The 25,081-nt window shown below is 42.1% G+C and overlaps 4 protein-coding genes across 4 annotated transcripts; 2 read left to right on the top strand and 2 right to left on the bottom strand.

The window, feature by feature from the left end:
• Positions 1 to 7,072: 7,072 nt before the first annotated feature.
• On the bottom strand, positions 7,073 to 10,086 carry LOC4338731 (uncharacterized). The gene is made up of 7 exons (XM_015782739.3): positions 9,650 to 10,086; positions 9,453 to 9,532; positions 9,195 to 9,255; positions 8,367 to 8,424; positions 7,691 to 7,748; positions 7,491 to 7,563; positions 7,073 to 7,236 (listed from the first exon to the last, which is right to left on the bottom strand). Exons 1-7 carry the CDS (start codon positions 9,986 to 9,988, stop codon positions 7,144 to 7,146), a joined length of 762 nt encoding a protein of 253 aa, XP_015638225.1. The 5' UTR covers positions 9,989 to 10,086; the 3' UTR covers positions 7,073 to 7,143.
• Positions 10,087 to 10,249: 163 nt separating this feature from the next.
• On the top strand, positions 10,250 to 14,418 carry LOC4338730 (uncharacterized). The gene is made up of 9 exons (NM_001420502.1): positions 10,250 to 10,385; positions 11,388 to 11,686; positions 12,259 to 12,359; positions 12,705 to 12,777; positions 12,905 to 12,987; positions 13,346 to 13,384; positions 13,623 to 13,693; positions 13,932 to 14,046; positions 14,123 to 14,418. The coding sequence occupies exons 2-9, from the start codon at positions 11,632 to 11,634 to the stop codon at positions 14,189 to 14,191; spliced, it is 606 nt and encodes a 201-aa protein (NP_001407431.1). The 5' UTR covers positions 10,250 to 10,385; positions 11,388 to 11,631; the 3' UTR covers positions 14,192 to 14,418.
• Positions 14,419 to 15,391: 973 nt separating this feature from the next.
• Positions 15,392 to 16,892, top strand: LOC4338729 (UPF0603 protein Os05g0401100, chloroplastic-like). The gene is made up of 3 exons (NM_001420494.1): positions 15,392 to 15,941; positions 16,051 to 16,243; positions 16,329 to 16,892. Exons 1-3 carry the CDS (start codon positions 15,483 to 15,485, stop codon positions 16,574 to 16,576), a joined length of 900 nt encoding a protein of 299 aa, NP_001407423.1. The 5' UTR covers positions 15,392 to 15,482; the 3' UTR covers positions 16,577 to 16,892.
• A 95-nt stretch (positions 16,893 to 16,987) lies between these two features.
• LOC4338728 (GDSL esterase/lipase At1g54790) lies at positions 16,988 to 21,514 on the bottom strand. Its single transcript, NM_001420493.1, has 5 exons — positions 20,956 to 21,514; positions 19,504 to 19,704; positions 18,551 to 18,717; positions 18,054 to 18,324; positions 16,988 to 17,593 (listed from the first exon to the last, which is right to left on the bottom strand). Exons 1-5 carry the CDS (start codon positions 21,212 to 21,214, stop codon positions 17,325 to 17,327), a joined length of 1,167 nt encoding a protein of 388 aa, NP_001407422.1. The 5' UTR covers positions 21,215 to 21,514; the 3' UTR covers positions 16,988 to 17,324.
• Between the last annotated feature and the right edge of the window lie 3,567 nt (positions 21,515 to 25,081).

Below are 25,081 nucleotides of genomic sequence, written 5' to 3'. Positions count from 1 at the left end.
AACACTTCAAGGTGGAGGGAGATCTCACACCACTTGAATAATAGACCAAATCGAGTGAGCACAATTACAATATTAGAACATGTGTTTAACAGGAACAATGCTTTTGACTACCTTACTAGTTGTGGTTAGTTATGTTGCCTTAGCTCCACATTGCAATACCAAACAAATCTTGACCTTAAGTGGCAGCTTTAGTTTCTAGAGATGTTTGGTAAGTACATAAGAAGGCTGCTAAGCATTAAATTAATCAAGGGTCAATTCCTTAAGTACCCTTGAAACTTCACGCGGTCCTTTCTACGCCCACGAGATTTGCTTGATCCCTTGTATACATCGGAGTATTTTTGTCCTTGACATGCCTATTCTGTTAGTTTACTATTAGTTTTTTTTTAAAAAAGGAAATGATCTTATTGTTTCTTTAAAAAAAAAGATCTTATTGACCTCGGCATATTACTAAAAGTTAGAAATATTCTATATAGAAATTGTTTGGGCTGTGAAAAAATGGTAAGCAGTAAATTACCGAATATGTGGTTTTGAATTTAACTTTTTTGAAAAGACAATTCATTGAAATTTACATAACATTTTGAAGCTTTGCGTCGAATTTGAAAATTATTATTTGAATGAATATGCAGTTTGAAAAATGTGGAATTTTTTCATAACCGTGTATTCACCTTTCGCCAGTATTGACACTATTTTTATTTAGTTCAAAATTTTAATATTTTTGCGAGTATGTATTCAACCACCGTATATTTTTTATAACTACAAAATTTTTATTAGCGAGGACACTTACCATTTTGTAATACACAAAATAGGGACAATATGGTCATTTTAGGGAAAACATAATGGTCAACTAATGGAAATAGGCATGTAGGAGATCAATATAGAAACTCAAGGGTATGAAAAGGATTGGTTGAATCTTAGGGGTATGGAAGGGATTAGTTAGACATTTAGGGGTATACAAAGAAATTAGTGCGACCCAACCTTTCTTGGATGAAAGTTTTCCTTTCCAACTACAGAGTATGTTCTTAGTTTTGGGGTTTATGACCTTCTCTCTCTCCATGGAGATCTAGCTAACCCTCACACTGGATCTGCCACTGGGGACAGCAGGGAGGAGGGGAGTGGTAATGTGCATGGCCTAAGGCATAGGAGGATTCCACCAAGGAACCACATAGGGTTTGGCCAAAGGCAGAGGAAACATGATGCCCATTGCTTCATCCTTGTCTGCCTAGGTCGCCATGATCATTCTGGGAGCATATGGTATAAGACGACGTCAGGCCCTATACTGGCTTAATAGCCAGATTTAAGACCGCCAAGCCATAGCAAATGACCCTACCATTGACGCACATTGCACTAGTCTCCATGGTAACAACCCCCTTCCCCCTCCCCCACAGCCCTAGAAATACATTAAGCCAGAGTTGTGGAACGATTATCTATTAATGTTCATTTCCCTAGGGTGTAGTGTATGATCAAGATTTGTAGTATGTATGTGCGCAGTTACATGTGAATATAAGTCCCATCTTGTAGCTCTTAAAGATATAGTGTAATATCTGTCACCTTAATCTCCAAATGTAATTCGCCATCGATATGAATTTTCATACAAGAATTTAGGATACGTGAGTTAATATCTGTCACCTTAATCTCCAAATGCAATTCACCATTGATATGAATTTTCATATAGAATTTAGGATATGTGAGTCAAATCGTTGTTGTTGGATAAAGATTATAGGCGATCATGCAAATAACAAACCAAATATGCATGACACATGCAACTCTACATGCAACACGCTGTTAACGACCAAATTTGGTAATCCAAGGATCGGATGTGAAGAAGGAATCGAGACGGAGTTCGAGATAGAGATCGTCCGGAAACAGAGTGAGGATCGGCTGAAGTCCGAATCGGCTGTGACTAGGATCGGCAGAGTTCGAGTCGAACAGGGTTAGCCGATTGAGCCGAATCTGACAATATGACACGGCATATGTCGTCGGGTTAGGTTGACGTACTTCATGATGATTGCATGGATAGAGTCCTGAGAAGGCAATTGTATCTATTAATTAGGATATTTTATGTAATTTTCTTAGAGATATGTTTGGGCAAAAGTCTATCGCAAAGACTTATGGTATCTTAGAGTTTGTTAGAGATAAGAGTCGTGTCCGATATGGGCATATTTTGTAATTCTCGGGTATAAATAGACCCCGAGCCCCATGTAATAAAACTAACACACATTCAATACAATTTCGGCGCATCGCCACCCTTTTACTTTCGTTTTGTTTCGACGAGTTCTTGCTTTCGGGTTGAGCTGCATCGGTTTCGATCTTCAACAAGAGGTAAAACTTGTTATGGGGCTTGCATTCTCAGGATTAGTGCTTACATCTTTATGATACTCTAATCTCGTTTATGTAATTCGTCGAGTTATCATATATCTTATATAATCTCTGGCAATATCGCTATCTGACCTTCAATCGGCTAACTTCTGTTGCTAGAAGGCAGCCGATTAGGTTAAGTACCGATGTTGACTTAGATTATATAGGATATCTACCACCCTATGAAGCATTCAACGACTTGATTGTTTAGATATTGTCTTTCTTTTCATACTTATAGCTGCATCAGTTGAGTTTGATCTTACGAATCGTGATTAGAATCTCAACCTCTAGCCTGTCTTTGGTTGACGATTAGGGTAGTATCGGGGTTTCAGCCAATCTTATCTGATTTAACTACATTTATCTTATATGCTTTATTGACATGTTAAATTTGCCCTTTATGTTAAGATCTTATTGCCTTCAAATATATTAGGATTTCTGTTTAGTATATTCTTCTTGCTTTAATATCTTAATATAGAGTGGTATCGAAGTATTAGCCGATACATGCTAGATCTATCTGATCGGCTATGCTATGAACATATATAATCTTGTTGTCAATATATATTTCGATCTAAGTGATTTATACTGTCTCGGCATGGTGACCGATCTATCCCAATCACTTGATTTAAGTATATATCGACATAAAGATTATATACCATTGATATCTACAGCCGATCGAGTAGATTTAGTTCTTTCTTATTTCTTAATGACTGCCGATCGATGCATATATGACATCGGCTCAAAGATAAATGATATGTCATCGCCAATTAGCCGATCGGGCTATCATTTATGGATTTAACCACGGTTTCTTTGTCTTTGTTTGTGTTGACGAAAAAATCGAACACACCGGCCTGGGAGATATGCTTAGCTCCAGTGCAGGTCCAAATATGATGAGATGCGGGCGTGCCAGTCAATTTGATCCTGCAACTGACAAGATATGTAAACAGCAGATAAAACAGCCGATTGGCTGACAAGCCGATGTAGTGATTCCAGTCGATAGCGATAATAGCCAATGCCGATACCAGCCGATAGCGATAGGGTTTAAGCAATCGGCTATATGTCCAATGTAGATGATGATATAAAGGCAATCGGCTGATGATGATGTAATAAAATAACAATATAATATAGTATAAACCAATCGGCAAATAATGATATAATAAATAAGCATCGATCCGAAGGTTAAAGCACACATCGGCTGGAGGTCCAATGTCATGAAATCCACAAGATTAGATTAAACAGTGAAACCTTTGTTGTCATCGGCTAAATCCAACTTATATGTATATGCAATCCTTATGGGCCGATGCAACGTCTAGATAACTCATCGGCTGAAACCCCGATGAAACCCTTATTGGCAATCAAGAAGCAGGCTAGAGATTATGGTTCTAAGCACGACTTAGTAGATCAAACTTAACTGATGCAGCACTGAGTATGAAAAGAAACATAATATCTAGACAATCAAGCCGTTGACTGAGTTTTCAGGGTGGTAGATGTCTAAGCTAATCTAATCTAGCAACGTGATTTAGCCGATACCGGCAGAAACCGTAAAACGAGAAGTAGCCGATAGAGCTAAATTGATATGCTAGGACTAGATTAACATAGACATATGATAAACATGTAGGCAAATATATCATCCAAACCAGAGCAATCCAAGAGGTCGAATGTACTGATGCAGCCTTGAACGACGCCGACGTAGACGATACAATTGCCTGGACCGGCGGAACATTGGACTTACCCCTTAGCCGGAGATCGAACACCGATGCAACCCTGCGTCGGGTGCCAAGTTCCGCCGGAACGTAAAACAAAAGTAGAAGTAAAAAGGGTGGCGATGCGCCGAATTGTATTGATCGTGGAGATAGATTACATAGACCCCAGGTGTACATATTTATACCCATGGGTTGATACAAGTCCTTGTCGGACAAGAAAGAAACTTTTCTAAAGATAAAAGGAAAAGATAAAGTCCTTATAGGACACTAAACACACTTTCCTAAAGATAAAAGGAAACTAACAAACTATTCCTAATTAATAGATAACTTGCCACGCCGCATTCTCTTTGAACTTGGTCTCTTCTGGATAAGATTCCTTTAGTAGATCATTTTCCTTAACCGAATATAGCAAGAATCCGACAACTGACGACTTGACAACTCTCATCGGCTAATCTCAGGACTTCGAAGCCGATGCTGACTCTAAGCCGATGACTACTCCGGGCTTACCAAATTTCACTGTTAACAGTTTCTTGTTGATTGCAGGATCAAATCAACTGGCACGCTCACACACCCAAAGGCATGTTTTGGACCTGCACTGGAGTTAAGCAGATCTCCCAGGCCTCGTGTTTTTACATCAACACACGCATATAATTTTTCTACATACTTCACATCCATGGGGAATTGATTTCGACTTACCATTAATGAATTTCTTTGTTGCTACTATGATGAACTAGAAGTTAGATAATCATACACCTATGGTCAAAAATATTTGAGATGCATAATTAACTCATGCCAAGCTATGGCTAGAAATTTAAGATAGATAAGTCAGTCGCTAGTTTGGGCTTGTGCTCTTGTGAGTTTGGCCTGGGGCGAGTCATGTGTGAGAAGGAGCTCGGGCTCCCGAGAGGAGAGGTAACTAATGAACAAGCAAGAATTATATAGGTTCGGGCTAACACCCAACTCCAGTTGTGTTAGTGATATCTCTCCTGGTTGTGAAGCATCTTACAAGTTTATCATAGACTCAAAGTAGTTCCTCTTCCTTTCTCCTCTGGATTTTCTAAGAATTTGATAAGTATGCAGATAAGTGTTCTACCCACTAGGTATCGACCTCCTCCCCCTTGCTCCTAGATCTCCTTTCTAGTTCTCTAGGGAAGACCACATGACCAAAGTTCGAGGAAGGAGCTAACTTTACAAGGATTTGGTGTGGAATGTCTTGTCAGCAACTTTTCTTCTCACCCGATCTGTCGGCCTCAGGAAGGCCCAAATAGGATCCACAGGGAACAAGGTGCGGTGAAAGCTCGTGACGCACCCCTGCTTGATGCACGCAAACATGTGGGAATAGGATTCACCACACCCTCCCGGTGGTGGGACCTACGTGACAATGTCTGGTAAAGGATGTTAAAAACAGTGGGCCTAGTGGGAATGCGGTGGTCAACCGCGCCACTTGGTTTCCCACATCCCTATCAAGGTAGGCAAGGGGTGAAGTGATGGGTGGTAGGTGTGGCAGTTGTTGCCCTATCTCTCATGCGCCTCGCCCCGAGGTAAACATCTTGTCACCCTCAAATGGGGAGACATCAAGGGCCCAAGCAGAAATGGCTCATCCATCCAGCTTCAATTAGGAATGTTAGCTCAGGTTCTGCCCCGAAGGCCCTTCGGTGAGCTCCGTCCAAGATTTAAGGAGTTATCCCCTAGCAAGGCCGCTGTGCCCCAAGGCTCGGGGCTCCTCCTTAGCTCCGTGGGGCTTCGCTTGCCATCCTATTGGAGAGCCACGTGTTGACCTGAGATTGGTCTATGTCTTGTTCAATGGCTTAGGGGTGAGGTAACGGGGCATCCAACCGGTCTGCGCCATTGGTTGTAGGAACCATGTTCCCTTGTCACAAAGAGAAAGTGTTTGTCTATGATGGTGGGGGAAACTTGAGTCGTCCCACTAAATAGTTTGGCTATGATTATGTTGTCTTTCTTTGATGTCCCAAGGAGAATCCTGGAGAAGCTGGATTATTCCTGATATTGATTTTTCTGGCAAAGTGACTTACTGAATGGAATACTCTATGTAGACAAAAAAAAAGGGTCTTGGAATCCTAAATCTGGATATCCAGAATAAATGTTTGCCTGGCAAGTGGTTATTCAAGCTTATTAGTGAAGCTAGCAGAACTTGCTTAGAAGAAAATACCTATCAAAAGTACCGTTATTAAGGTGCGAAAACAGATGGGTTATTCTCATTTTTGGACAATACTTGAGGTTAAAACATAGGCTTTTTTTTTCCTGTGGCTCTTTTAAAATTGGCACAATGGATCCCGGTTAAGATTGGACGACTGCTGATTGGGTGATCATCCCCTTAACACTTTATACCCCTACGTTGTATAATCTGATTAGAAACAAAAAATTCTTTCGTGAGTGAAGTGTTCTCCAGGGTTCCACTTGATATTTTTTTTAAAGGGCTTTAGTGGGTAACAATTTGTTAGCATGGCATATTTTTTTTAAAGATTGTGGCAGTGCGTTTGTCTGGAAGGTTCAAAGGATGGGAATTTTTTCAGTGACTTCTATGTACAGATTGCTCATAGTGACCGTGATAGTTTTCAATTCTATTGCCAAGTTGCAAGATTCATTTGGAACACGCATTTTATTATTTTTGGAATTCGACCATCAACTAGCAAGTCTAATCTTCCTGTAATTGGCTAAATGGTATTCAACCTACACTAAAGGATCATTTTTTTTAGGAATCACAACTTTATGTTGTAATGTTTGGTTAAGTAATAATAATGTGGTTTTTAATGGAGCCAAGACTAACTCCTTTTTCAAATCATTTTCAGAGACGAGTTAAATTTGGTTGGAACTTTAGAAACTGAATTTTAGTCTCCCTCGTGTGTCTTGGTCTAAACCTGTGTTAAAGGATGCCTTTGTTGTGTGTTGTTTGTTGGGTCTAAGTACTCTTGTATTATCCTTTGGCTGCGTACACCCATTTGGGTGTAGAGGACATGTTTTATCTATCTATTATCTAAAAAAACACGACCAAAAAATAAGATGATATGATTCATCTATGCAGCTGCGGCCTGAAATTCTGAATAAATGCTTGGTATTCTGCTTTGCATCATAAAACAGACAAAGATACAGCAGCCGATCGCAACTTCACGCCATCATCGTCCCACTTTGTCTCTGGAGCAGTGGCACCGGCAATATATGTCTGTCCACACAACACCACATGTCAATTCAAATTAAATACTGTGACCGAAATAGGATGCCAAAGTCCAGCAATTAAAAAGAAAATGAATCGATAATGTCATTAAATCTCTAAGATAAAGCTACAGATTACAAGCTTTCGGCACATCTGTATATTTGGTCCATTGTTGTTCCCAGAACAGAAACAAACATGAAGACAGGAAAACATTTTCCCAGAACAGAACTGCCCACAAAAACATAAAGGAAATGAGTGAATACCTTTCCACTATTCACAGTAGCCATTACAGCAACATGTTCTTTGTCCACACCAAACTCATAAAAGTAATATGTCCTGCAGAACCAATCTCTCATGACCAAAATCAAAATACAAGAACAATTCTGTCCAAATTGGGACACTTATTGATGAGGGATAAGATTTTTTTTTTGCCTCAAAATAAATAGAAAAGGTCATATAGTACCTTATATCATCTTCATCCTTAACTTTAATTGTTCGAGCTGAGTATAATTTTGCGCCACCTATGAAATGAGACAAAAGAATTTACAAACAAATTGGAAGAGCTAAGTCAGATATTTCCAAATGAGTACATTATGCTAGCACTACATGCTAACAGAATATTTTTGCTTCATGTTTCCTCATATAATTTTTTGAAGTGATGGAAACAAAAAATGGATACAAGTTTATATTTCTTTGAATATTTTAACCAAGCATCAATATTGATCATACAAAGTTTTACGAAGACAACAGTAGATAACGACAAAGTTGTACAATGTGAAAGAAACAGTTCAAAATAGAATGTAGTAAGCATGTGAGTACATTGTGCAACTCATTAAGAAAGCAGTTAATAGTGCACTTCCTTGCTGGACATTTATTTTAAAAATGATGCAAAATTAACCAACATCATAAGAACATTGTTAAGATAAGATGCCCCTTCAATTTGTAAACATGATGTTTTAGATGTTAGGTCATTCAGGTGAAACATCATATATACAGCAGCGCCCACACAAGAAGCTAGATCAAGAGTTAGCAATTTCCTTTGATAAGTGAAAACTGTGAATATGCCGTGTCCTTATTCATCTTAGAAACTTATTTTAAAAGCAAAGTACATCTCTGAAGTCTAAGATAACAGTAATCACCAGGTACAAATATCTTTGATGCCTCCTTTAAAGTGCCCAGGTCTGTTATATCTTTGGCCTACAAACCAATGTTTGTGTCAGAACATAAATTTTTTGGCTGATTGTGTGCAACATAAAATAATTCAAAATAAAAAACATGTCTTTGGGCCTTGATTACAGAGAATTGTTGATATAAAGAAACATTATGAACACTCCTGCACCTACTAGTGCAGTACCAGTTTCTACTAGTCAGTTGGAGCAAAAAAAGTAATGTTTGTCGCCTCTCTGTGAATCAATGCTACTATTGTTCATTATAAATATAATTAATTGGGACTTGACATGTGTTATCAATACTATATTTATTTCTATATAATTCTTATTATTGTTTAGGGGTGTTTATCAAAGGATGGTAAATTATCAACATATAAAGCACCATCAAACTTGTCATCATTTCGTTTTCGTTAATGAAAACAGGAGGATCCTGCCTCTCTTTATCAAAAAAATAAAATAAAATAAAGTGCCATCAATCATACTACCTTGCATAACACAGTGAGACAACTGCACAATATTGTAAATCAATTTATAGTAACTACTAACTAGTGTGCAAAGCTAAGCCGCTTTAATGATTAGGAAATGGGTCGTTGGTCATTCCAAAGAGTTGAGAACATCAGATTATACAAATCATCACATTATCTTGCATCACGACCAACTAAAAAAAAAACGAACCGGTGCTCTACCATTATTTTTCTTTTAGACAAAATAAATGCTGCACATACAGAAAAATTCGGGAGGGAGAACACAAAACAATCAAACTATAGTAACAGAAAAATAACTAGTTGCTGTGCAAACCTCTAGGAATGTGATTTTGAGCTGATTCGATGGCTTAATTACCACGCTTACAAGTTCAGACCTGCATTACAGAAAAATAACAGGGTAATCATCTTAGCTCGTTGAATGTATTTAGTGATACAAATTCTACCCAATTTCTTCCTAGAGCTATTTTCGTAGGCGAATTTGAGATTAATAGTATTGTAAAATTTATAATCATTACGCATATCTCGAAATGCTAGAGAGCTCGATAAGTCAAACGGGACCTTACTTACCTACCTGTCCGGAGACGCGAAGCGAGCAGCGTATGTCCTGGGCTTCGCCTTGTCGCCGTAGTAGGTCATCCCGACGTTGAACTCCTGATTTGTCGATAAAATTCCGAGGTTAAAACCAAAATGTTGAGCTCGCGGCCTCGCGCGACTACAATGCCTGAGGAAACCGAACGCGCAAGGGGACATTGGGAGGAGACGAGAGACCTCGGGCTCCAAGATGTCGTCGAAGGAAGGGGGAACGCGGATGGAGAAGCCGCTGCCGTAGTACTGCGACCACGACTTGGTGTTCGCGATGCCGCCCAGCAGAGGGGAGCCCTTCTTATTTTGGGAAGGCTCCCCCGGTGGCGCCTCCTCGTCGGCGGCGGCGGCGGTGGCCGGACGAACGGAGACCGCAACCGCGGCGGAGGCGGAGGCGATGGCGGTGTGGATGGCGAAGTCGCGGCGCGAGGCGCCGCATGCCGAGGCGGGGCTCCGCCGCCGGGGCGGCGGGTTCTGGGGATACGGAGGCGAGGGGGCGAGGCGGAGGAGCACGGCGGGGGCCATTGCGCGGCGAGGCGGCGGCGCCACTGCCGAGCGGACGGCGCGGAAGCCGCGGCGGGAGAGGCTGGAAGTTCGCCGTGGTGAGAGGAACGCGCACGCACACGGGGTGAACCGATTTTTTGGTGGATAAGCACGGCACGGTGGTGGGCCCTCCTTTCCGCGTGCACGGCCCACGGCCCACGGACCACGGACCACCTCCCCTGCAGAATCAAAGCCCACTATTCACTAGTTCACCTTTCTGTAGCTGAAGAGTCCGATCCATTCACTTGTTATCTACTCACCCTTGGTTCTTCCTCTCTCTCTTCCAAATCTCCGAATCCAGTGCTCCACCCGTCCATCGAGCCCGGCTGAGGGACGGAGACGTCTTCGCCGCCGACGAGGCGGGTCCCGGCCTTGTCAGGTTAGGGCATTCCCAAGCTTCGCTGCTGTCGAGGCACCTAGTCCCGTCGCAGAATTTTTTATTTTTCTCCATATGATTGCATCAGTTTTTCTCAGTAATAACTAGTATATTTTTTGTTGCAAATTATCTTCCATTGTTTTGCTTACCGGGGTATTTGTGGCCCAACAAAAGGTTGATTTTCTCTTGCAGTCAAGATGTCTGTGTCCTGTGTTGCATCGAGGACAATATCTGTATTTTTCTTTCTTTTTGCTGGAAACATGTATTGATCATACAAGTCTGTTACTTTTGAAACTCTTTTACTTGGGTATTGAAGCTAGTAAATAGAAGTTGTATGATGGAAGTGTTATCTGACATCTTTTATGTGGCCAAGATAATTATAGAAGTTCTAAAAAATTAGTGGCATAGATAATTGTATCGCGTGTCACTCCACAGACATGTAGGTCAAATTTGTTTTTTTGGATGGAAGAGTAATAACAAATCCAAATGCAAATGCTTTTGCACCTTGTTAAGTCTGGTTTGTTTTTCTATTTTCTGGTGCGTGGATTGAATTTAACTTTTGTTTGTGTAGTGTTGTATTCGTCATAAATGTATTTATTAGCCATCTCATGTTTCTTTTTGGTCATCAGTTGACCAAACAGAAAGATGTTGGTTCGTTTCTGTCAAGAACGTTTTGTTGTCATCATTGCAATTGAAACTCTTTGTTTTTCTTGTTGCAACAGGCCGCTCAAATTTCCGTAAAAAAATGACATTCACAAATGTAGCATGTTGAGTGTCTAATGGGATTAATCCATCAGATATTCAACCCATAGTCGCATCCTGTTTTATGCCATTAACAGTGATAAATGGTTGTCGAGCACATTGTGTGAAGGGTGATCCAAGCATCTAAGTTGCATCTTTTTTCTTCTTTTTTTTTTTTACTTTATGCATATGCCATATGCTATCCATTAGCCTATCTGTGACAATTTGGAATCTGACCGATCCGTGCCCCGAATTTGTATGTAGGTAAACCATATTCGTGAAAAACAGTATTAAACAGCAAATTGGCAGTGGACACCCTCAGCAACTGCACAACTCTTGTGGCCGAACGTGGAGTTCTTGGTTACGAGGTCCGTCAAAAAGCCCAAGAAAAAAAGTGAGGCAGATCAAATAACAAGCTTGAGTGCTTCTCTATTCGATAGAAGGTTCAGAGAGTGGAAAAAAAAAACAAAAAGCTCGAAGAAGGTCAGGAACATAAGCTGAGGGAGCCATGATGTCCACTCTCTCATTATCTTCCCCACTCTTCCTGGCAGCTCCTCCCAAAGGTAACCATCTCCCAATCCAAGAACAGCTCTTTCTCGCACTACCATGGGCTCCTGCCATTTATGGTAGATAACCCTTGCTGCCAGTAGACGATAGTGACAACTTAGTTACCACACTCTTTCTCTTGAGTGGTGAGCTTTGTTAGGGTGGTGAGTAGTGGCTACTGACTCGTTTGTGCCATGTTTATTGGAGCAAGAGGAATTCAGGACCTTCCATGTGAAACTGCACTAGATCTTGAGATGAGAAGCTAGCACTAATAGGCTTCAGTTGTGCTTAAGCCATGTACTTGCTGATATGTAAAGCGAGATAAGGGAACTGTCCTTCATTGGAATAGTTTGCGGTGGTGGTGACTGGTTGATTACCTGCCTCCTCCATATACCAGAAATTATTAACAGAGACTGTGAAAGGTCACAGCTTTGTTGCAGCTAGGGTCATGTCTCACATGTATTTGCTATTTTTGTGATCAGTCCTGAATTAAAAAGTTGCCGTTGTTTACTACGATATGATATACTGCATTGCTGTTATCATAATGTTGTACATGTGAGGTGATTTGTTTTTTGTTCTACTTCTGCAGTTCAAGGTGTGATTTCGTGTCGAGCGGCTTTAGCTAGTGCATCATGGAACTCTGTTATGGTACATGGTGGGAGGCAACGGCGTGCAACAATAGTAAACGTGGTTAGACTTTGTATAGTTTACCCTTCCTTTTTAGCACCTCTTGATGTGGTTCAATTTAAGTTGTCTTTTTCATGATTGAAGAGGCTTAAAATTTATTTCACGAAATAATGGCATTGATGCACCAATTAAATCATCCAAGGGGAGCGGATATAATGAACCAGCATAGTTTATAAACATTTCATGCACAATTGCATTAAAAATCCTGGCTTGCCCAACACCCAAGAATTTAATTTACCAGTGAAATGGAATTTGAGTTTGTTTTCATTCTACAGATTTTTCATGTGCACAAGATAACTTAGTTCACATTTTTTTTTATGATCTGGTAACCTGTGTCCTTCTTTTCAGCTTGGAAGAAAGTCGAAGACCAGAGAGACTATCGTCCCTGACCCTGACTATCGATTGCCAATTGTTATACTTGGTGAGCCCCGTGATTATTGAGTAGAATATTTCTAGATTTGTACTTATACGTGAAGTCTAAAGATGCATTAGTTGTTAGCATTGCGATTCCTCAATTCAACTAATTAACTAGTATTATCCAAATACAGGGATAGCTGGTGCATTTGCATATGCAGACAATCTTCTTGCTGCTGCACCTGTAGGCCTACTGGGGTGTCTTCTTTTGTTCCAGGTCAGCGCAAGCCTGATTAAGCTCTGGTTTTATAATATCTGCTTAAGATGTTGTGATACTATCTTTTCTCCGTAGGATATAATCTTTAAGACCATATTGAGTAATCTGAAATCAAACTTCATGGACCATACTGCATGAATGCAGTGTTGCAAGAGCTCCTCTTGCTAATTAATTCAAATTAAAACTAGTTGTTCATAAGCACTTCCATCATCAACTAGCACCCATGGCTTATTTTTTCGTCTCTTTTTGAAGAGCACCTTTTTTTTTGCCTTTTTGTACTTTGATTGAATTTTATTGGTCATTTTTGAGCAATCGTTTGCTTCATTTTCATGCTAACACGGATCTCAATGTTTTGCAGACTACTAGAGTACGATTTGTCTTCGATGATGAGGCCCTGGTTTGTGTTCTCTATCTTCTCAAGTAAAATACTTATGTTGCTAAGTAAATGCATTACTGCTAAGATCTGTAAATCTGTAATGATTTACCTTTTTTTATAAAAAATCTGTTATGACTCTCTGTCACATGAATGATGTTATTCTTTTCACATCATAGCTTATGTGGATTAAGGTGTATTTCTGGGTCTTCATATCTATAATTTCATGAGTGTCCTTGATTCTATATTTGTGTTATTGCAGGAAGTGAAAGTGGGCGATCAGTTAGAGGAGTCAGGTGAAAATGTATTTGTCGGTGGCAAGAATCGTTGGAGGTAAGTAGGCATGTATATCTTTTACACCATATGTGGTCCAGAACAGAATACTTTTGGCAAGTCAGTCGAAATGATTTCGTAAGGGAAAGATATGTCAAAAACTAAGCATTAGTTGCTTGTTCTATGTCCATAAAACTAAAACATGTCGATCACGCGCCAAAGGTCGGGCTATCTTGCTCGATAAATCGCTTTGATCATGGTAACAGTAGTAATGCCTGATAATTGAATGCACCCACAGGTACTCAACATTTGTGAATTGGGAACTGTGGTGGCCACAATTTCCTATCTTGGTTTATTTCAAGGAGACCCAAACAAAACCCGAAGGGCAAATTCATTTCTTCCCTGTGATTTTTGTAAGTCCACTAATTTTACTAACTTTGTTGTTGTATCATATGGAATTTGATTTGGTGTTGGCGTGTTGCAACACAGAACGGCCGACAGCTTTATGATGCTATGGTGGAGCGTGCTGGACCTTCGGAAACTAGCGGTCCTAAATAGTGAGTGCTTCCCTCAGGGAGGCCATGAGTTGGGCTCCATGGATCCTGTAGATTTAGTTGATACATTTTAGAGGGACAAGACCTACTACTATGATGTACAATATTAGAACATGCAATTAACCTTTTAAGAATGATGTACACAGTATATATACTCTGTACTTCTGTATGACTATGTATAAAAAAGGCTGATTTAATGCAACACCAACACGGCATATTCCAATCTAAGTCAATACGCAGGAGTTTACCTTCTTATATACTTCCTCCGTTTAACACTGTAAGTCATTCTAGCATTTACCACATTCATATTGATGTTAATGAATCTATATAGATATATATGTCTAGATTTATTAAAATCAATATGAATGTGGAAAATGTTAGAATGACTTACATTGTGAAACGAAGGGAGTAGTTGCATTTATTATTAACTAGAAAAAAATATCTGTACGTTGCAACGGGTGAAGATTATTTTAATCTTATTATTATTATTTTACGGTTTAGTTAAGGTAAAATTCACTGTAGTATTCGTTTAGATATATATTTTTCTAGAAAATCATGAGCTATAATTATGAGTCCGATCATCTCAAGTTAGCATGTGAGTTTTTTTAAAGAAAGTTCTTATACATCTCCTTCTGTATTTTCAAAACCGAACGAATTTAAAACCCGACTCAAATACAGATTTGTATTTCTAAAAGCGAACGAACTTAAAAGTTGACTCATACATGGATGACGTAACAAAGTATCGGTAAAAACATATTTAATTTTTATAATAGTAGAGATAGAGATAGAGAAGAGATATGCCAGATGTTATAGTCCATCAAATTTGTATCGGTGGAATTGTATGCGGTAATGGATTTGGGTATTGAACCAATGTTTTGCCATACAGCTGATCCGAAAAAAGGTTTATAGCAAATCCGGAAAAATAAACATAACTACTACTAAAAACACGGCAAAGAGGTTTATTTTTTTATCCTATGCCATGGGTAATTTACTAGCAATATAAAAGGACAAATATACGTCTGGTTAGAGAAGAGTAAGAGGGAGCAGAGCGACCGTCCTGGAGGCAGAAACCCTTGTGCAGTTCTGCCCTTGTAGTATGGCGACCAGACATGGCTGTCCACGCTGGCCCCTCGCCTTATCCGGCTCCAGAATCCCATCCACCCAATCACAATCCAACCCACGCCATTGCAACCAAATTTCCAATACACAAAACAGCAGAAACTCTAGTGATCACAAGCTCAGCTCAGCTCAGCTCCCTCCTTCTCCCCGGAGAAGCAGCGGCCGGCACGGCAGCAATGGAGACCCTCCTCTCCCCCTCCACATTGCTCTCCCCTCTCCGCGGCTCCAAGAAGAAGCCGGCGAGCCCCGCCGCGTCGGCGTCGTCGTCGTCGTCGTCTCCCGCCAGGTCCGTCGTCTCCTGCGCGCTCAGGAGGCAGCAGCCGCCGCCGCAGGCGGTCGCCGCTTGGCGCGGAGACGGCGGCCGCGGTGGCGGCGTCGGGAGCTGGGCGACGTTCTTGCAGCACGGCCTGGCCGCGGCGGCGCTGTCGCTGGCAATCAGCATGGCGCCGGCGCCCGCGCCGGCCGTGGCGTCGGAGTTCGACGTGCTGAACGGCGGGCCGCCGGAGGACACGTACGTGGTGGACGACGCCGGCGTGCTCAGCCGCGTGACCAAGTCCGACGTGAAGCGGCTCGTCCGCGACCTCGAGTCCCGCAAGAACATCAGGATCAACTTCATCACCGTGCGCAAGCTCACGGTACGTACGCCATCACATCGCATCACATCACGCCGCCGCCAAGCCACCGCGCGTCTCTGACCACCTCGCCGCCGGCGCGCGGCTCGTCCGTGACGTTAATTCCTTGCAGAGCAAAGCTGACGCGTTCGAGTACGCGGACCAAGTGCTGGAGAAGTGGTACCCGACGGTGGAGGAGGGCAACAACAAGGGCATCGTCGTGCTCGTCACCAGCCAGAAGGAGGGCGCCATCACCGGCGGCCCGGCCTTCGTGCAGGCCGTCGGCGACGAGATCCTCGACTCCACCGTCTCCGAGAACCTCCCAGGTTAGCCTTCGCCCCAGACGCCGGCGTGCTCTGCCGTTCACGACGCAGAACAAAACCAACAGGTCTGATCGTGCATGCACTGCAGTGCTGGCGACGGACGAGAAGTACAACGAGGCAATCTACACGACGGCGAAGCGGCTGGCGGCGGCGATCGACGGGCTGCCGGACCCCGGCGGGCCGACGTTCAAGGACAACAAGAGGGAGTCCAACTTCAAGACGAAGGAGGAGACGGAGGAGAAGCGCGGCCAGTTCACGCTCGTCGTCGGCGGCCTGCTCGTCATCGCCTTCGTCGTGCCCATGGCGCAGTACTACGCCTACATCTCCAAGAAGTGAACAGCAGCGGCTACCTGTTCTTTCCAACAAAAAAAGAGAGAAAAAATGAGCAGCATATGGTGCTGCTCTGTACAGTAAATTTGCTCAGGAGATGGCTAAATCTCCCGGTTTTCTGTCGGAATTTTAGAGGCGAAACAGAGAATTATGATGAACACAGGTGCACCACCGTGCCGGTTAATTTTTATTGTAGTAGCATAACTGAGGCACTGAGCAATTAGGTGCAAATCAGCACTTCCTTACCCCGATTCCTCTTCTTCTATAACCATTTTTTTTGTTGTTAGTTTTTGCTCTGTTTTATCCTTCCAGCAATGCTGCAACAGTTCTTGCAAAATGTGCAAACTCTCCAGCAAAAATTTCATGCTACAACAATGCAACTAAACCTGTCTTTTAGTTTTTTTTTATTATTTTTTTTAGAGAAGGGTATTTTCTACCCGGCCTCCATATCCAACCGGATATATACGGCCATTGAGATAAGAAACTTAGCCCCGCAAACAACTCAATCTGAAATTCGCTCCATAGGAGATTTGAACTCAGGACCTTTGGGTACTACTCAGGTCACTGTAACCCCTACATGTCTTTTAGTTAATCACCGCTGAGGCTTTGTAGCAGTAGTAGTCGAAGTATATATGAACAACTGAAAAGAGCTATATATGTGATTATTATCTATTGACAAGTAACAAATACAACGTTTTTTTTTTATCAAATACAACACCTCGTAGTTTATAAAAGCGAAAAAAAGATCTGCTCATTAGAACTTCGGTTTTATGAGAAATGGCATCTTGTCAGCAAATGGAGGGTCAGAGTATCTCCCTGTAAGGATCTGCGACGCGATGTGGAAATTCGCAGCTTCTGTGTAATGGATTCCATCCCAATTGACAAATTCTGTACTGTCCTTGCACCCTTTGGCTGTTACAAGATTACCATTCAGAGACGCTGTCTGCCCACAAGGTACTCTACTGTCATAGTTCAAGGGTGGCCCTCCATATCCACAGCATGCTTGGATGGGATTCTCGAACCCTGTAATAATGCAAAGGCAGAAATTAAGAGTGTTGTTTGAAGGGATTATTGTTTTGAAAGCCTACTGCTTAATATTCTTATGAGCTAGCTACAATAGTCATCACTGATCCAGCATGTGTCCAAATGCATAGTAGAAGAAAGCCAAAGAAAGAAAATGTTGTTGTGTAGTGTCTTGTACAATTCCATTGTCTTTAAAAAAAAGTGTAGCAGTGCAAGGGAATGAGCAAATAGCGAAAAAAAAAGGGTAAAAAGCATCTTTATTTCCCTCAAGCGAGGTTCATAATTAGAAGCCTAGTTCAGGACTGATGGTGGCAATTCATCATAAGTCTTCTAGTTGAAGCATGTTAATGTTAAAAAAAAGCTCCCAGCATTGTAATATACTGACTATAGAAATGATAAATCATGTATTTGATTTCAAGATAACCAAACAATGAGGAAATTAGATAGTTTGGTTGCATACCATAGCGCGAATAATTAGCGATCAGGCTGTACTTGATGGTGTAGATGTCAACATAAGTGATACTAGCCCCAGCGAATTCACCTCTTAACTTTGTGCAAAGTGCATGCAGCTGTAAGTTGAAAAGCTTTGCAACACGATTATGCTTTGCTACACAACGAAGTTCATCCAGCTGGGATCGGTCTTTGCCGAAAAAAGCTACGTTTTGAGGTAAGCAGCCAAGAGGACCTGTGTTGTGAATCCAGAATTTCCTGGCACCTTGCTCATATAATTTCTGAAAAAGAAGGAAAACGTTTAGAGTAGGTCCTTTCCCAATCAAACAGTACATAGTTGGACCAGTATGGAAAAATGGCAAACTGATTATTTTTTGGCCAAGGCAAACAGATTATTTTTTGAAGACTGAAAACCATATTCTACAAACTACTGAAGACCATTGAAGAAAAAAAAAAAGGTTCCATGCACTGCAAAAGCTTAAGAATGAAAATACTGTGTATACAAACCTTCAGCCCAGTTTCGAATTCCAACAAAATAGTCGGAATGGATGCAGCAACTTGGTCCTCTGTTTTCCAGTAGAATTCACCAGCAAGGTCATTTTGACCTATGTCAAACGTGTAAAGTCCCCGCGAAAAGTAATCCGACTGAGGAATATATCTCCTGTACGTATCTCCTGCAAAGTAAATAAATAAGATTCCATCACTAATAAAGTTACATAGCCTATATTAGAACATGGAAAATCAAAGACACCAGGTGGTTAGGTTAACAGAGGAGAATATCATTCTAATTCTTGTACTGATATATACTTCCTCCGTCCCAAAATGAAGCCATTTTTGAGGTTGGCACGGGTATTAAGAAAGTAAGTGAGAATGATTGGAGGAAGTGTGTGATTGGTTGAAAAGAGAAAGTAGGTGAAGAAGAATGGTTGTGATTGGTTGAGAGGAGGAGGTAGGTGAAGAAATAGCTTCATTTTGGGACAAGACACTGTGCTAGAAATAGCTACATTTTGGGACGGAGGGAGTATTGATTAAAAAAACATAATGGAACTACGAAAAAAACTTGCTAAGTGTTAAAATCTAGTCACTGCAAGGATTCCAAAAAAACTTGTTATCATTGCGAATGAACAATGATAAATAATGGAAACTTCTACAATTTTCCAGAAACACAATATTGGCCTAAAATGTTCTGAAAATTTTCATTCACTGAAACTCACTCAACGTCTCAACTTTATGTCCTCTTTAATTTATTTTAAGTTTGATTTGTTAATCATCTTGGAGTATTTTCTAGGTGCAGTTCTTTATTTTCCCCTATTAATCCTATGTAACACAAAATTGCCACCTTCAGTCAAAATTCATTCGGTCTGCGTGACTTTTATGGGTACATACTGCAGAAGACATTTTCCATTTTGCTTTGTATCCACAACATCTAAAGATGTGACGTATGGAAAACCTTGCCATACCTTTAGATAGAAGCTTAGTAACTTTGTCCTTGAATGCAAAGAATTGCTTAATCTGAAGACCAAATGAAAATGGGCTGACAGATGTTGCCGTTGCTGGAGTAATTGAACAGCCAGCTTGAGCAAAATTAACACCCGCACGTAAGTTAGGTGCACCAACAGAATCCAAATATGCATTGAGGAACGGCATATCCATTGCATCCACTGCAGGAGGAAGTTTAAAATCATGTCAGATAGTGGCCCACATAAGTTTCTCATGTGCAAAAGTGTGAAAATAGAATTTCCTAGTCATAGTAGCGAAATGCTTTTTTTGAAATTTATAGTAGCGAAATGCTATTGCTATTCCTATCAAAATGTAATGCATTAACCCACTAAAGCAACAATATTTAGAATCTAAGGTTCCAGGTTTATAGTGATTATATGAAAACTATATCACTAGACCTATTGTTCAGAGGAATGTTTTCAGAATACTAATCTTCTACATGGACCATAATTGTAGATTGCACAAACCAATTGCAGGTCACATCTCAAAAACTGTGAAAGTTAGTAATGTGAAATAACGAAGAGAAGGAGGTGGGGGGAGGGGGTGATCAATAGCAACTTGTGATAGTGTTTTCTACAACTAAAATTGTGCTGGCCATTTAGATTTCCTTCATAGTTACGCCTCCAACTCCCATGGTTTCTTAGTGACACCACCACACCAACTCCAATAATAAACTGAAAAGCAGTAGCCTAGTTAAACTAAATAAATGGAAACACATTACACACGGTAGTTGGTGGGTCACTCTTAAGTACACCCAAGAAATTAGGCACTAGGCAAGTAGGCAGCTGGATGGAGACAGAGCAAAGCTCACCGCGAGTCAAAGCATAAAACAACAGTGACCTAATTTCCCCAAATGCGATGAAACCGGATCAAGAAACAGCACATCCTTTCCTCCAGATCTAACGAATATCCCACCAAAATGCTGCAAGTAACAGCGGTACAAATGGCACGAATTGGACCACCCACATCCAGCACAATTCCTCCGGTGTTAGAACAGAGTACACTGCTATCATTGACCATCGGCAATTGATGCCCCAATCCCCATCCTAAATCTTCTAACCACCATCACGGCCGTTCTGGTGATCTGGTATGTTCTGCAAAGGACAGTCCTAACTAATTCGCCCTTTTCCCCAACCACCGTGCGGACCAAATGGCCTCACTGCCGTCAAGATCGACGACGAACAGTATCACCAGCACGCCGATTCTTTGTTTCTTGCAACACTAGATTGGGTACCAAGAACCAATCGGCGACGAGCAACGATTTTTCTGATGCAATTCAGACAGAAGCCACATCGCCGATGCCCCCGGTTACCATGTGGGAATAAGATTGCAACAAGCAATGTGAACGACGCACTGCCACCCACATGAAGAATCTACAAGGAAATGGGTGAGAACAAGAGAGGTGAGCTTACTGAGGAAGTCGATGATGAGGCGGCCGTCGCAGAACCGGCCGGAGGGGGAGCCGAAGAAGGTGGAGCCGTAGGGAGGCGCGATGGACTCGAACCCGGCGGCCACGCGCCCTCCCGTGTCGGAGTTGGAGTCGCCGAAGTTGAACACCGCCGGGTAGTTGAACTCCGGCGACGACGCCTCGAGCTCCTCCGCGCGGCCGCCGAGGCAGAGGGCGGCGGCGGCGACGAGGAGCACCGCCGCAGCATGCGGTGGCCCGCGCATGGTGGCTTGCGCTCGCTAGCTAAACTCCACTCTGCTTCTGCTCTCCTGCTCTTGCTTCTCCAAGCGAAGAGGAGGAGAAGGTTGCTGATGCTTGAAGCTCTTAAGCAGTGGAGATTTGATTTGAGTTGATTTTGGGTTGTAAAGGGAAGACCTGGCCACCCATGATTAGTGTACTGCCAAGCTTTTTACAATTTTACTGCTATTTGTTTTTGCATTTTAGCCCTTGTGCTTTTGGGGCTTTGCGTTAGATATGGCAGTATGGAGAGATGGGAGGTAATTACATAAATTTTGGAGGGGTTTTGTGAAGCTGGTTTCTGAAATTGGAAGCGAAGAGAGGTGAGCTAGAGGCCCTAGTAGAGCTTGTTCCGAAATTCAATCTTGTGTAAAGCATTCAGCTCACTGCATTGCACGGAAAGATTGCCGTTTTATACTACCTTGCTGCTTTCGTGAGAATCGGAACAAACATAACGTAGCTGTGCTTGTGCTTGTGCTTGTGCTCTTCTCTCTCTCACACACACATAGAAAGAGGAAAACTGGAGATGGAAAACCAAAACTTTCTTATGACTAAAATTCCACGCAAGTTCTAGATGAACCATGTAGGTTTCATGACTTCATCTGAGATTTCCTATTACTAGAAAGTAGAAATTAATCATGCATTCTTTTCCTCCCCGAAATTATACACTACTCATACGTTAGAATGAAAATATTAGCACGGGACGAAAACGAACTGACTGGAAGGGTGCAGAGGTAACCCCAAAAATCACTATTGGTGTGGTGGAAATGAGGGGCATAGGTGGGGCAGGAGCCAGGAGACGGTGAACAACAGTGAGAGGTGGACTAGTAGGCGACAGAGTAAGAGAGCGAGTGTTTCGCATCGCATTGCACCAATACATCCAATATATAACACGCACCGGCGGTGTCTGGCCGACTGGCCCTAGGCCTCACCCTCACGATGCGGTTGCCGCGCAGCTTTACCCGAGTGTCACCACTTGCGTGCGGAAGTGCCCATGCAGCCATGCGCAACGAGGCAACGATCGGGACCAGGTGATAATTTTTTTTAATTTTGCTTTCGTCAATGCCTGCCTATTCGTTGCATTTTCCCGTACGGATTCGGTTGCCTTGTCGTGTCATGCGTTCTCAGGCTCCATGATACAGCTATAAAATATAGCACCATAAAGAGATTTATTTAAATTTGTAATATTATAATGTATCATATTTCATATAAAGTTTATTTATTTTGGGAATGATGGAGTAGAGCCTAGCCAACTACATGCGTTCGCCGAAATGCCTGGCCAAATCGGGGCATCCTTTGAGAGTTTGGATTAAAAGGTTGAGGTGAATCTCAGAGTAAATAGAAGTAGGAATGATAGAACTGCCAGGGCGTTCACAATGCAGTGAGGTGGCATTCTTTCCCCAACCATCCACATCAGATATTCCACCCCCTCTCCCAAGATGCGTGTGTGGCGTTCCTAACCGAAGTCCGCGGAGCCAAACTAAGTCACATGTTCTTCGTCAAAACTTGCAGGTGCAGGATGAGGTACGGGTTGAGCGGCGCATTGGGAGAGACCGTGGCCTAATGCGACACCCCCACATCCGTGTGAAGCGGCAGCGGTCGCCGGCGAGGCCACCGCCCCAATCAGCTGCATCGTCCCCAAAGCGGTGCCGCTCGCCAGATCCGACGAACCCGAGGCTAGATTTGGCGAGCTCGATGGGGCAGCAAAACTACGGGCATAACTAAAGTGTGACATGAAAAAATGTCTTACACTTCCATACTTGAAAAATCAAAAGTATTGTAACCACTACAAGTCATCAGCTTGATACGCCAATGCCAAAGATTGAGTATGAGTAGTGACGCCGTGTTTAGTTCCAAAATATTTCTTCAAACTTCCAACTTTTCCATCACATCAAAACTTTCCTACACACATAAACTTTCAACTTTTCCGTCACATCGTTCCAATTTAAACCGAACTTCCAATTTTAGCGTGAACTATAAACACAGCCTGAGCTGTGGAGTTGTGGTTTTGCGGATGTATACAGGAGATCACATTGTGTTCCACCATCAAATGGGCTAACTCGGAACGTCAAGACCATCTTTGCAGTGCCAAATACAAAATAAATCAATGTAGTGCCAAACTATTTTTGTATTTTTGCACTTTAGACCTTGTCTTAAAGGTATTTTCTGTGGAGGTTGGATGGCGCAGCAGCGTGGTAAGCTACCGTAATTAAGGAGATTTTGGAGGGGTACGATGGAATTGATTTCTGAAATTGTAAGCAAAGAGAAGTGAGCTAGAGCCTAGAACTTGTTCCAAAATTGTGTAAAGTATATTCAGCTCACTGTATTGCGCGAAAAGATTGCCATTGTACACTTTTTGCTGCTTTCGTGAGAATCGGGGTAAACAGAACAAAGAAAAATGAGACACTGAAATTACCCATAAATATTTTTTTTTGCTGGGATACCCATAAATATTAGATGAAACCAATATGATTTCTTCTCAAATTTCCTAGTACAAGAAGGTACAAATCCTGCATCCCAAAACCATGACGAGTAATCTTTGTGGAAACATAAGCACGAAGCCAAACGAACGAACTAGAAGAGCTGACGAAAAAATTTCACTGCGAAAAGGTAGTTGCCTAGTTGGCGATAAGGAACGCTGAACACCAACAGAGTAGAAGCACTAGAGTTAATAGCACTGTAGTCCAACCGGACAGCGCGAGTGTCATGCCACCGTGGCACCACATGGCGGCCCATCGCTGATGTGGCAGGAGGATGGCATCAACATTACTGCCATTGCCCCCCCTCCCCCCCACGGCGCCAATAGAGAATGTCACGGGGGAATATCACCGAATCCCAATCCCCCCTTCCCCCACCCATTTGCCCCCCCTATCTTTTGTCTTAGCCTGAGCGCATCTCGTGCACGCGCGCTCTCTCTCTCTCTCTCCACTCTCACAAATCCTCAAATCCACTTGATTTGGAGCCATTTTTCATAGGATTTTTAAGGAAAATCGATGAGCAAGGTATACTCCTCCATTCCCCTTTTTTTTCGTTTTAATCGGTGGAATTTGTTGATTGGAGGGTAACCCTAGAACCTATTTTTTGCCCAATTTCGTGATCTTGACAGTTGAAATTGGGGATTTGATGATTGTAGTGTTACATGCATGCAATGTGCTCGTTGGTGCTATGTTTTTTCAAGTACATATATGTGGTAATGATATTTTTTAGTTAAGACATGGATGGATGGTTGTATGGAAAAATTGATTTAGGTTCAATCTGTAGTAGCAAAATTTGTCTCTCCTCTGTATAATACGTACCTTCAAATTTAACCTAAATCAATTTTTCCATACAACCATCCATCCATATCTCAACTAAAAATTATCATTACCACATATATGTACTTAAAAAAATCATAACACTAATAAGCGCACTGTACACATGTAACACTACAATCATCAAACCCTCAATTTCAACGGTCAAGATCACTATATTAGACAAAAAAAAATAGGTTATAGGGTTATCCTTCGATCTACAAATTCCACTAATTAAAACGAAAAAACAAGAGAGGGGAATGAAGGGTATACCTTGCTCTTCTCCAAGAAATCGCGTGAAAAACAACTCCAAATCGAATGGATTTGAGGAGGAGGATTGGGGGGAGGGGGGAGGTGAGCAGTGCCGCGCACGACCTAGGTAGCGAATGGTGAAGAAGGGGCAGGGGTAGGGCCCACACGGTTTAAGTGCGCCCAGCCCTGGAGGGAGAGCGCCAGCAGTGTTGGCATGGGGAGGAGGGGCAGTGCTAGCAAGATTGACACGGTGGCATCGTCCTCTTGCCACGTTAGCACTTGGTGGCCATGTGGCATCATGATGGCATGGGG

The sequence above is a fragment of the Oryza sativa genome, chromosome 5, assembly GCF_034140825.1.
Source record: "Oryza sativa Japonica Group chromosome 5, ASM3414082v1".
Lineage (NCBI taxonomy): Eukaryota > Viridiplantae > Streptophyta > Magnoliopsida > Poales > Poaceae > Oryza > Oryza sativa.
This window is presented reverse-complemented; position numbering and strand designations above follow the sequence as displayed.